Source organism: Phyllobates terribilis, unplaced genomic scaffold, assembly GCF_046119375.1.
Source record: "Phyllobates terribilis strain yellow unplaced genomic scaffold, ASM4611937v1 Scaffold_1__5_contigs__length_1240528914, whole genome shotgun sequence".
In the NCBI taxonomy this organism is placed as follows: domain Eukaryota; kingdom Metazoa; phylum Chordata; class Amphibia; order Anura; family Dendrobatidae; genus Phyllobates; species Phyllobates terribilis.
Window position 1 is genome coordinate 514,808,099 of NW_027362761.1, and position 13,056 is coordinate 514,821,154.

Here is a 13,056-nt window from a genome sequence, read left to right on the forward strand (position 1 = left end):
AGTGACCTGCCTACTATTTTAAATACTGCATGTGTCATTTTGGTACAAATAGTGAAAGTTACGTGCATCAAATTGGCCCACCCAGGCATGCGCAGTAGCATCTCCCGTTTGCTGAGAGATGCTACTGCACAAGCGTGGCCGGCAGCGCCATATTACTGCAGGCAAATTTTTTTTTCCTCCAGCAAAATGGCGCCCTCGTGCCCAGTACCTGGATGGGTCGAAACATCCCTTTACTTTGTCACTCTTTCACCTTAAAATATATTTTTTATCCATGTGTAGCAGTGTCCAAAGAACACCGCAAGGCAGGATTCAAGTATGGCACAGCAGACAAGAAGACTGAAACAAAACTCTGACTTTATTATGTACAAAGGGATTATATGCCGGGGGATGAAAATAACAATATTTACAATAATGATATTATCAACATGAACATAGGAAGATATAGCTGGAGCAAGTCACAAACTATACTCCAGCTATGGCAAAGAAAGCTCAGAACAAACAGTGCACAACACAGTTCGCAAACTACTCTGAGCTAATTCTCTCCCTGGCTTTCTGCTATTCGGGCCACGCTGCTACAGCATCCTAGCTACAGCAAACTACGCTAAACCCTAATCGTTCACGCTGATGGGTCACTCACGGTTGCGCAGACAAGGCGCAGATGGCAGTCGCCGCTTGTTCCTGGTGTGAAAGAGCCGGATGAATTCACTTGAGTCCTTTCCTTGTATACGGAATCTCTTTCTTGCAGCCGGCAGGCAAACCTTGTTTCACTCTCACAGAAATGGCTGACATGCTGTGTTGTGTGTTATCTCAGGTCCTCAATCTCCAGGGAAAACGTTCTTCAAGAAAAGGATAAATTTCACTTCTACTTGACAAAGTCCCCAACAACAAAACTTGCTATAGTCCACAATCTTCTCTTTCCATAGAGTAACAGTGTCTTCTTTTATTTTCTCTGTTGATCAGAATCCTGCAGGAGTCTCTCCCTGTTACCTCAGACACACACCTGGTTCTTCTCTCTCTCTCAGCACATACCAACCACAGCAGGGGGAGGCAACTAGTCCAAACACAAGACCCAGAGGGGAGCATGATGCCTTAAAGTCACAGTGTATGCAATGTCCAATAAAAGAACCGATCCCCTACACATGTGTGCCTACACTGAACACAATAATTGCAACTTGGCTGTTCCGTTTTCTGTTCTTTCTTTTGATCTAAATTACAGATCAAAATCAGCCATACAAGACTAGGGATCCATGAACGTGAAAAATCACTGCTGCGGCATTTCAGAGTAAAACATAATTGTAAAAGTTGGCCAGGGGCTCTAGGGAGAGACCTCACTTGTCTAAAGTGGTCCCCAGATGGCTTCAGTTGATTGACAAGTCTTTCCATATTTATGCACATAGGAGAGGACTGTCAATCAAGTGTAGTGGGGCAGAGAGAAGCTGACTGGGGACCTCATCGGAATAGTCACATCTCCTTGTATAGTCCCAGATTAACTTTTCAAATTATGTTTCCCCTGCAATGTTTCAGAGTAAGGGCGGCTGAAGACGAGAGTATGAAAAATCGTCCAAATTTCATGCAGAAAACGCAATTTCTTTCTAATTTTTATCAGATTTTCATCCATGTGCCATCTATGTGTCCATTCTTTAAGTCCATGTATCATCCGTTTTCATACACCTACATTAAAACATGTACATGATCACATAGTTTCCTAGGTTTATAATAGAAATCTGTCCACAAAAATTGGATGCCACTCTGATGGTCCATGTGAGATCCAATTTTTTTTCTCTCGCATCCATAGACTTGAATGTGTGAGTCTCATCTGAGACTCGGATGAAAGTAGAGCATGCAGCGATTTTCTTTTTCATGGACACTCGGACCAAGAAAAAAGTAATTCATCTGAACAGTACTATTCAATAACAGGGGTCAGTGTGCTGTCAGGCTAAAAATTTGAAAACATGTCCAATTTATGCACTGATTGGCGTGAGCCTTTAATCATACCTGCCTGAAATCGCGCAGCTGGGCTCTGATTTACGCTGCCCATGGTTCAGGCAACATAAGCCTAATGATGGGTTCTCTTTTAATTGCAAATGCAGCTTATAAAAATAATGCTTTCTATTTTTTTGTCATTGATCAACATTTTGGACAAAAAGTTTTCAAAGATAGAAACTTGCTTTAATTGACAGGTTGTATTAGAGAAGAAACAAACCCCAAGCAGAGATTTCTAGTCTGCTGCTCATTGTTTTATTACTAACTAGGCAAAGAGACCATTAATTAAATGAATCTGATCCAAAAAGTCAGTCTCCTGGAATAATTAAAATTATATTTCTTAACAAAATGATTCAGAACAATAGGTCACTTATTTTACATGAGCCCACTCTGCTGTGATGTTATTCTGCAATGTAGCACTAGTTCAGTAAAATGAAGCAGCTGGTTATGCCAGAAAATGAGAACAATATTTAGATAATGCTTCACCCAAAACAAAAATAATGAAATAATTAATTAATTGAAAACTGTACATATAGTTATACAGCATGGGTGAGAATAAAAACATGTCCTTCAATATCAATGAGGGAGCCTTGAAAGGGCCAATTTTCTTTACTGGTCTGGATTGTCGATTGGCTGGATCAACATTCAGAACAAGAAGTTTATGGATACTTGTGATTTTCTATAAGGCACCACTCCAACTTTTTTTTTTAATATTAGTGTTTCTAATGTAAGTTCCCTGCCCCTGGTATTATACTCACCGGCCGCTGTCTTCAGCTCTTTCCGGCACCACTCTGGTCCTGTGCTGCCATCTTGTGACCTCCACTTCCGACTGACCGGAAGTCAGAGATAACAGTCAGAAGCTCTCAGTATAAGTCTATGAGACCCTTGTTTTGGCCTCATTCAGACTCTCATAGACTTACACCAGAAGGTGATCTCCGACTCGTCCAGCAAACACTGAAGCGATCCGATATGTCACAAACTGCTGGAGACCGACCAGAATGGCGCCGATAACAGATAAAAAGCAGCAGCTGTGGGTAAGTATAAGACTAAGTGCAAGGAACTTGGATTAGCTGCACCACTCCAGCGCTGAAATAAAAAAAAAACACTGGAGTGGTGCTTTATATTACAACATTGTTAAAAACTGTAAAACTCTTTGAAACAAAAATATATACAATTTTTTAATAGTTTATATATATATAATAATTTTTATTTCTATAGCACCAACATATTCCCCAGCACTTTACATTTCAAAGGGGGCTTGTACCAGCAAAGACATAACAGAGTAAACACATAATTCAACAGATACCAGGAGGAGTGAGAGACGTGCTTGAAACCTTACAATCTATAAGAAAATAGGAAAGACATGAAAGGTAAATCGTAAAAAGTGCTTGCACTGTATGGTCCAGCCATCAATACAATAAATAGGGTATTCACATAAGGCTGCATGAACTGGTCACCAGGCAGTATTTGTGCAAGTACAGATACAGAGGGCTATTAATTGCATGAAGGGAGTGTGGACAGATGCTACGAGGGTCCTGATGTGTAAGAAACATTTTGTAAGGAAAAAACAAGGATAGTAATAGAAGTGAGGTGGGGCGATAGTTCAGTCTAAAGAAATGCATTCCTAGGACATGCTTAAAACTGTTGGTATTGGGAATTAATTGAATTAACCTGGGTTAGTGCATTAAAGAGAATTGGCGCAGAACGCGAGAAATCTTGGGAAGTTCAGATTGTGGAGAATGTTAGCCTGAGGTCATTAGCAGGTGGCATAGGTAGAGGGGTGGACAGAGATGAGGGAGGAAATTTAGGGTGGTGCTGAACCTTGGAGAGCTATGTTGGAGAGATTGATTAGTTTATATTGGACTCTGAAGCGGATGGGCAACCAGTGCAATGACTGGCCCAGGGTGGAGGCATCACTTTAGCAGTTTGAAAAGAATAAGATCCTGGCTGCTGCATTAAGGATGGATCGGAGAGGGGAGAGTTTAGTAAGGGGGAGACAGATTAGTAGAATGTTGCAATAGTCCAGACAAGAATGAATAAGAGCAACAGTTAGAGTTTTTGCAGAGTCAAAGGTAAGAAAATGTCGAAGTCTAGAGACGTTTTTGAGGTGTAGGTGACATGAGCGAGTGAGTGATTGGATGTAGGGGTTGAATGAAAGATCTGAATGACCCCAAAACAGCGGGCATGTGACTGGGTAGTAATGGTGAAACCACATACAGAAATGGCAATATTGGGTAAAGGTAAGTCGGTGGAGGGAGGAAACCCAAGGAGTTCAGTTTTTGACAGATTCAGTTTAAGATTGAGGGAGAACATAATGTTCAAGACAGTGGAAAGACAATAATTTTGTAATAATGCAGGGGTGATGTCAGGAGAAGAGGTGTATAATTGGGTGTCATCAGCATATAGATGGTAATGAAAACCGAATCTACTGATGGTTTGTCCAGTAGGGATAGTATATAAGGAGAAGACGAGGGGGCCTAGAACTGAACCCTTAGGAACCCTGACAGTAAGTGGAAGAGGAGAGGAAGAGCAGCCAGCAAAGATACAGTGAAGGCGCTGTCAGAGAGGTAGGAGGAGAACCAGGAAAGAGCGGTGTCCTTGAGCCCGATAGAACGGAGCATCGTGATTAGGATCTGGTGATCCACAGTGTCAAAAGCTGCAATGAGGTACAGGAGAATCAGCAGGGAGTAGTGACCATTAGATTTAGCTGTTAGTAGATCGTTAGAGACTTTAGTAAGGGCAGCTTCAGTAGAGTGTAAGGAGTGGAAACCAGATTGAATATATATATGTATTGAGTGCTCGGTACTCGAATCAAGCAGATCGGATGCTCAGACGGGCTGAACTCGAGTACTGAATATAATGGAAGTCAATGGGAAACTCGAGCATCTTTGTGGAAGACCCTAATTAGAGGGCTGGGGGGGGGGGCAGGAAAATTGCTGAAATGGATGGAAACAGCGTTTAAATGGAATGGAAACAGCTTGGGGAAGACACCTAGACACATCTCTAACTCCCAGGTCGCTGCTGGGAACTAAATAAATAAATGAAAAAAAACACATTGGGTCCTCCCTATTTTTGATAACCAGCCAAGGTAAAGCATACAGATGATGGCTAATATTATCAGTCTGGGAAGGTTCATGGATATCGTTACCTGGCTACGCATTTGTCTCTTCCCTCTGTTTATGATTTACCCTCCTGGCTTTTGACCTCGGACTCCTTGACTATGCCGACTCACAGTTTGTCCATGAGAAGTGACCCAGAGTCACTAAAACAATTATGATTACAAATGCATAAATTATAACTACAGCAACTCGTTATTAAAACAGAAAGGGGCATTGAACTAAGGTTTCTGAAATTCGCCTTTGAAATGTGCTTTGCTTTCATATTGTATATTCACCGTACATTGCAGAACGAATCATGCACTGTATATGATTTCTCGCTGATCACATTGCACGTTCACATGTAAAGGTGGAGAAGATGGCATAACACCCTCTGAAGACCCCTGTTGTTTTAATGTGTGAAAAATGTATTGTATTGCATGTTGTTATACTTGTGGAGGCCGTTAGTCAGGGATGACTGGGTTAACTGTATGGCCGGCCCATAGTTTGGGAGAAGTATTAGGAACCAGTGTTCCTAATACTCCTGGTTTGAGAGTTAGTTGTAGTGAGCAAGGAGACAAGAAAGTACGTCCTCAGAGGAAAATTATTATCATTGGGTGTGGGTGTAGCAGCAAACGCAAGGAAAGGGAGCAAGTCTCAGCAAGAATTCTACAGTTGCCACAGTTCCTCATAGCAGGCAAGTTGTGACACATTGACCCGTGTGGATCTGTACCAAGAAGATGATGTTACCCAATTTGTCCTGTTGTTCCTCAGTAATGCTTCTCACAAGTAATGTGCCACCGTCCATAAACACCAAGGATGTGTCTTTGTATTGTGCAGAACAAAACAGCAAGCTTTTTTCCTGCTGCCCTTTGTGCAGAAGTTTTATTGTTAGTGAAAAGAACTTTTGCAAACTCATCTGGTTTCTTCACCGTGAATTTAAAGGGGTCCAGTGCCACACACTTTATGCCAGAAGTAATCCTGAAGGTGTCTGCCACAGAACCACAACCACACACACACAGGGAACCCTATGGAAGGTGTTTAGGGAAGCGGAAATAGATATCGGCCAAGATCCCCCCTTACACACATACCTTTAATACTAGTACAAACGAATAAGCCAGAAACCCTATTAACCATAGTAAAGAGGATTGAAGGTATCAAGTACATTTTACAAGGTTGCTCTTCATCTGCTCGTTACTGACCCAGGATGGGGTCAGGAAATTACACATGTAATTTAGGCTCTTCGGAAATATGAAAGCAGTAGCATCTGGTGGCAGTAATTAATGTCTTTAATATGAAATAAATTTAATCTCCCTTAAATGCTAATAAGACAACAAATTATTATTACTATAAATCTTGATTGTAGCATTTCTCATAATATAATATTCATAATAATAATATATTTAGTAAAAAAGCGCTGTTATGGTGAAACAGAAGAATACATTGGACCTTACAATATAAAATTATAAAACTGTTGAGGCATAGGTCGTAAAGCGATATTTCCATCTGCTAATGTGAGATGCTGGATATGCCCTAACATTATGATCGCAAAGATCTGACATGTGAGAATACTGCCGATCCAGAAAGCAAAAAAGAGAGAGGTCTCTTTTGGCAATTGTCCTTCATGGCCACGCTCCCAGTGCCGGGTTACCAATTAAGTATAGTAGGCACCGGACTATGGGCCTCGCATCTTTTGGGGGCCCTGTGCAATGGATGAAATAATAATGTCTGACAGCTGATAATAATCCCGGCCCAGCTGTCAGACATTGGAGGCCAATTGGAGCAAGCAGCCGTGAAATGCCCCACACTGAGCAATCACAGCCGTTTTTCTTCAGTGTTGATTACATAATTTTTGTCTCACTACATCACTCAGCAATCCGTGTCTGATAAAGGTTCATGTTTTGAGACTGAAACGTTACACTATGCATTTCTGGATTGCCAAAAATAAAAATTTGATTTATCTTCAATTTGGAGTGTAAAGAATCTCAATATTTTAGTTTCGTTTGTTGTCGGTTATATTCGAGAATACACGAGTAGTTGTAACGGAGGGGAAGTAAGTGGCCATGAGATCTTGCCAACCTTAGATCAGAACATCCATGATCAGAACATCCATGAATAGAAGCTTCAGGAACACAGACAAGTATATATATCTCGACACCGGAAGTATATTAGAAAATTGCTTAGATTATGGGACTCAATAGATAGGAAAAAAATGCTTTGCCTTCCGAACACCCCTTTAAAGTCTTGGATAACCTCTTAGGCTATGTTCACACATGTTTGTTTCGGAGTTTTTTGATGCTTTTTTTATGCAAATTTTCAGCTGCGTTTTACAGTACCAGCAAAGTTTGAGATTCCAGAAATCTCTTGCACACATCTTGTTTTTTTTTCGTTCAGGATTTTGTGTTTTGCATGTTTTTTTTGCAAAATAGAGCATGTCACTTCTTTCAGCGTTTTTTCAGCATTTTTTCACCCACTGGAAGTAATGGGTAGTGAAAAAAACACTGAAAAAACGCACCAAAAACCCAAGTGTCATTTTTTTCAGCGTTTTTTGTGCCAAAACCAGAATGATTTTTTTTTTCACTGAACTTTATGTACCTGCATAAAGAGACAAAAGGACAGTAAAAAAAAAACGCACCAAAAAAACACAAAAAAGCAAGAAAAATCCTGAAAAAATCTCCTTGCAAGAGATCAGGTTTTGCTGCAGAAAAAAAAAAACGCAATGTGTGAACATAGCCTAAAATAATAATAGGACACCTTTATTTGCAGAGTCATGGGATCTATAAGTATATTATGCAAGCATGGTAAATAGCATGAATGCGCTGGGAATAGCTACATCTACATTCAAAGTGGCTCTGTCAGATTCACTAATTTGCTGAAATTTGCAATCTGCAATGCGATGTCAGACAAAGCTGTCCAGTTCCTGATGGACACGATTGTTCCTTCATGCCCTACTGAACTGTGCACATTAGTAACATGCACCCATGCCTCCATACTGCCATCTGTGATGCAATAACAGTTGATGCGAATGTTCGCTTACAAAACTTTTAACAGGACTGTTCACTATATTTAAGATAGAGTAGGGCAATGTAGACGCGTTAATGCTGTATATAATGCATTAGGGCAGTGTAGTAAATGTAAAATCCCATTCTTTCCTTTTCATTTGTCATCCATTTCATATTTTCAAGGTGTCAGATGAAGCTCTTCATTCCAAGACGGAGGAAGATGATGGTATTCCTGAGGAAATGGAGCCATATTTAGTTCGCCGGCTTTCCTGTAGAAATATACAATTACCTCCTTTGGCATTCAGACTGGCAGAGCAAGCAGAATGGGAAAAAAAGCCGGATTGTGAGAGTCCGCAGCGGCCAACTTCTCTAGCACTGAGGATTCCTCCGCTGATTGCAATCACGGCGGCTGACTCTACAAGGTAGGACATGATTGACTCCTGTATGCATGGATAGTTGCAAGTCTTGACTTAGTTTTGCAAATCCAAACTGTAAAGTAACTTTGGGAAAATGAAACAAAAGCAAATACTTTGTGTGATGCATCGAAATAGAAGAAATGGGTCTTTTGGTTTCAATGAAATCTAAAATGACATTCTGTAATAAATCCGCTGATAACAATTCATACATATTAAATTAATGCTTTTTTTTATTTTCCATGTGACTCTATTCTTTAACACGTCCTAGAACTTCCATGAAAGTGTTCTTCCTTGAAAAAGAATTAGAGTATGTTCCCACAAATCTAAAATGCAGCAGATTTTCCACCGAAAATGTCCAGAAGGAAATTCTGCTGCATTTTACAATAGCAGTATTCAGGATAAGAGTTTTAGAAATTTCATGCAACATAAATTGACAACTGCTCAGGATATGAGATCGGCAGCATATTAAAGGTTTTACGCCCTTTGCATTTTTCACAAATTTGGCAAAGATATGGTATAAGAAGGTTGTTCATAATCTGTCCACTCATCTCCAACCAAGTGTCCTGACACTTCCCCACGAGTCATCTCCAGCACTTGCAAAATCTCCTGCTTTGCACTTCTCTTCTTTGTTCCTTACACAACTGTCTTCAAGATTTCTCCTGTGCATCCCCCATACCCTGGAACTAACAAGCTCAGCTCATGGGGACGTCTTCCACAAATAAAGCCTTCAGATGTAACCGGTAAACCTACCACTTGCAATAACCCTGCTGACGCCTAATTACTCCCTGATCTGTTTCCAATCCATTAACCTATGGTCTTCTTCACCAGTGCCTTGAAGAATGTAAGTCGGTGAGAGCAGGGTTCTCTCCCCCTCTGTACCAGGCTGTCACTGTTACTTCATGTTTATTGTGCTTTTTTATGTAAATCCTCGTCACATATACCGCACTTTGGAATTAATGGTGCTTCGACTCCTTCTCTGGGTACTGAGCCCAATCCAAGCAAGGCTAGTGCTGGCTATCTATCTCTAATAGTGGCACTTAATGCATGTGATCTTGGCATTTTGCTGTTTGGGGTATCCATCATTTTTCCAGCAAAGCGATCATGGAGGGCCCATTACAGCGGAAAGCCAGATGAAGGCCCCATAGCCGCGATCTTGGTACTCCTGTGAAGCCCAGCCTGAGGGTAGGCCTTATGGGAGACCATCAATTTCACTACATGCAGTACTGCAATACCATAGTATTGAGGTACATAAGACAAGCAATCAAATTCAGGTTTAAGTTATTCAAAATATAGAGAAATAAAAGAAAATAGTATCACCTCCTTTTTCCTGTGTGAAAACTAAAGAAGTTAAAACATATTTGGTATAGAAATGTCTATAAAAGTCTGATCTGTAAAAAATATAAAATTATATAACCCATATGGTAAACACCATAAAACAAACGAAAAAAAATCAAAATGGCAGAATTGTTTTTTTAGTCTGTACATCTCTTCGAAAATATGCAATAAAACAGATGACAACAATGTAGGAACCCCCATAATGAGAAAACATAAAAAACAGCCCTATTGATGAAAAATGTAAACGTTAAGGGTCTCAGAAAATGATAACACAAACAGATTCTTTTGTGTTTTCTTTTTATGAAATTTTAAAAAAAATGTCACCACTTTTTAATCGCACTAATCTGAAAAATCAAGTTATCAGGTAATTTCTACTGCACGATAAATTCCGCAAAAACAAAACCCAAATAACAATGGTGGAATGAGGGTATTTTTTTCTCATTGTCCCCTCACTTGAAGTTTTTTTTTCCCATTTTTCAATAATTTGCAAGTTAAAATATTGTTTAAAACCACAACTTATCACTAAAAAAATAAGCCTTCACATGGTTATATCAATGGGAAAATAAAACAGTTATGACTCTTTGAAGAAGAGGAAGAAAAAGCGAAAGCGCATAAACGAAAATTGAAGGAGTGAAAATAATAATATTTTCTCTGCAGCATTTCTGACAGTCTCATAAAATTTGCAAATATGTATTTACTGTATTGTATGTAGGTATGTAAGAATGCTTGCAAAAATAGAAATGTTAATACTTTATTTTTATAAATTAACAAAATGCAAAGTGAATGGAGAAAAGAGAAATCTAACAAAATCAATATTTGTGACTGCCCTTTGCTTTTAAAACAGCATTAATTATTCTAGGTACACTTGCACAGACTTAGAAATTTTGTAGGATTATCGTCAAGCATCTAAATTATACCAAACAAGTGATAATGATAATTTTCAGATGTAGGTTGAAGCATATTAACATTAAATGAAACAGTAACAGGTATGCTGGGTAAAACTGCCAAACTCTGCTATAAAAGTAAGGTTGTAGAAGACAGTTTCATGTCATAGGACAAACACCATTGTAATACTGAGCACAGCGACAAAACTGAAGATAGTTATACTGCATCAGCAAGGTCTCTCCCAGGCAAAGATTTTCAAAGCAGACTGGAGTTTCACGATGTGCTTTTTTGAAGAACCATGAATAAATTGGCAACTTTGAAGACTGTAGATGTAGTTTTTGGCCAGGGAAACTCAATGCAACACATGAAAGTCACATCATAATTACTTCCTTTGAAAGTGGAAGATGTCCAGAAGTGCCATCAGCTCAGAACTGGCAACAACCCATGGGACTCGGTTACACCCAGGTACGGTTCAAAGTACTCTGACCAGAAGTGATCTTCGTGGAAGAATTACAGCAAAAAAGTTGTACCATTGACAAGGAAACAAGGCCAAGTGACACAGTTATGCAGGAAAACATAGGAACTTGGGTGCAGAAAAATGGACTGATTGGTCAAAATTTGAGACAGTTGGCTGAAAGAGAAAGCAATTTGTTCACTAATGGGCTGCAATGCATTACATTAATGAGTGCCTATAGTAAACAGTGAAGCATGGTGGTGGTTCCTTGCAAATTTGGGGCTACATTTCAGCAAATTAAGTTGATGATTTAGTCAGAATTAATGGTGTCCTCACAGTTCTGCAAAATACAGGCAGATACAGGTGCTTCTCACAAAATTAGAAGATCATCAAAAAGTTAAATTATTTCAATTCTTCAATACAAAAAATGAAACTCATATATTATATAGAGTCATTACAAACAGAGTGATCTATTTAGTGTTTATTTCTGTTCAATGAAATCACAAAAGTCATTATCTCAGTAAATCACAATAATTAACAAAAACAGCTGCTAAGGCTTCCTACGTATTTAAAAAGGTCCCTTAGTCTGTTTCAGTAGGCTCCACAGTCATGCATTCATGGGGAAGACTGCTGACTTGACAGATGTCCAGAAGGCAGTCATTGACACACTCCACAAAGAGGGTAATCCACAAATAGTCATTGCTAAAGAAGCTGGCTGTTCAGAGTGCTGTATCCAAGCATATTAATGGAAAGTTGAGTGGAAGGAAAAAGTGTGGTAGAAAAAGGTGCACAAGCAACCGGGATAAACACAGCCTTGAAAGGATTGTTAAGAAAAGGCCATTCAAAAATTTGGGGGAGATTCACAAGGAGTGGACTGCTGCTGGAGTCATTGCTTCAAGAGCCACCACACACAGACGTATCCAGGACATGGGCTACAAGTGTCACATTCCTTCTGTCAAGCCACTCATGACCAATAGACAACACCAGAAGCGTCTTACCTGGGCCAAGGAGAAAAAGACCTGGACTGATGCTCAATGGTCCAAGGTGTTGTTTTCAGATGAAAGTAAATTTTGCATTTCATTTGGAAATCAAGGTCCCAGAATCTGGAGGGAGAGTGGAGAGGCCACAATCCAAGCTGCTTGAGGTCTAGTGTGAAGTTTCCACAGTCAGTGATGGTTTGGGGAGCCATGTCATCTGCTGGTGTAGGTCCACTGTGTTTTATCAAGACCAAAGTCAGTGCCGCCGTCTACCAGGAAATTTAAGAGCACTTCATGCTTCCCTCTGCCGACAAGCTTTTTGGAGATGGAAATGTCATTCTCCAGCAGGACTTGGCACCTGTCCACACTGCCAAAAGTATCAATATCTGGTTTAAAAACAACAGTATCACTGTGCTTGATTGGTCAGCAAACTCGCCTGACCTTAACCCCATAGAGAATCTATAGGGTATTGTCAAGAGGAAGATGAGAGACACCAGACCCAACAATGCAGATGAGCTGAAGGCTGCTATCAGAGCAACCTGGGCTTCCATAACACCTCAGCAGTGCCACAGGCTGATCGCCTCCATGCCACGCTGCATTGATGCAGTAGTTGATGCAAAAGGAGCCATCGACCAAGTATTGTGCATTTACTGAGCATACATTTCAGTAGGACAACATTTCAGATTTTAAAATCATTTTGTGTTTTCATTGGCTGTAAGCCATAATCTTCAACATTAACAGAAATAAACACTTGAAATAGATCACTCTGTAATGACGCTATGTAATATATGAGTTTCACTTTTTGTATTGAAGAACTGAAATAAATTAACTTTTTGATGATATTCTAATTTTGTGAGAAGCACCTGTACTTATCCATCATACATCAGGAAGGCATCTAAGTGTCTTGAA

At 39.8% G+C, this 13,056-nt stretch overlaps 1 protein-coding gene across 3 annotated transcripts in view; it reads left to right on the top strand.

Moving 5' to 3' along the window:
* The window catches only part of PDE4D (phosphodiesterase 4D), a 1,744,955-nt gene that overhangs the window by 637,536 nt on the left and 1,094,363 nt on the right, over positions 1-13,056 (top strand). For all 3 annotated transcript variants that reach the window (XM_073680269.1, XM_073680271.1, XM_073680272.1), the window contains one exon: positions 8,264-8,502. In XM_073680269.1, the coding sequence (XP_073536370.1) occupies positions 8,264-8,502 (239 nt within the window). The remainder of the gene's footprint in view (positions 1-8,263; positions 8,503-13,056) is intronic.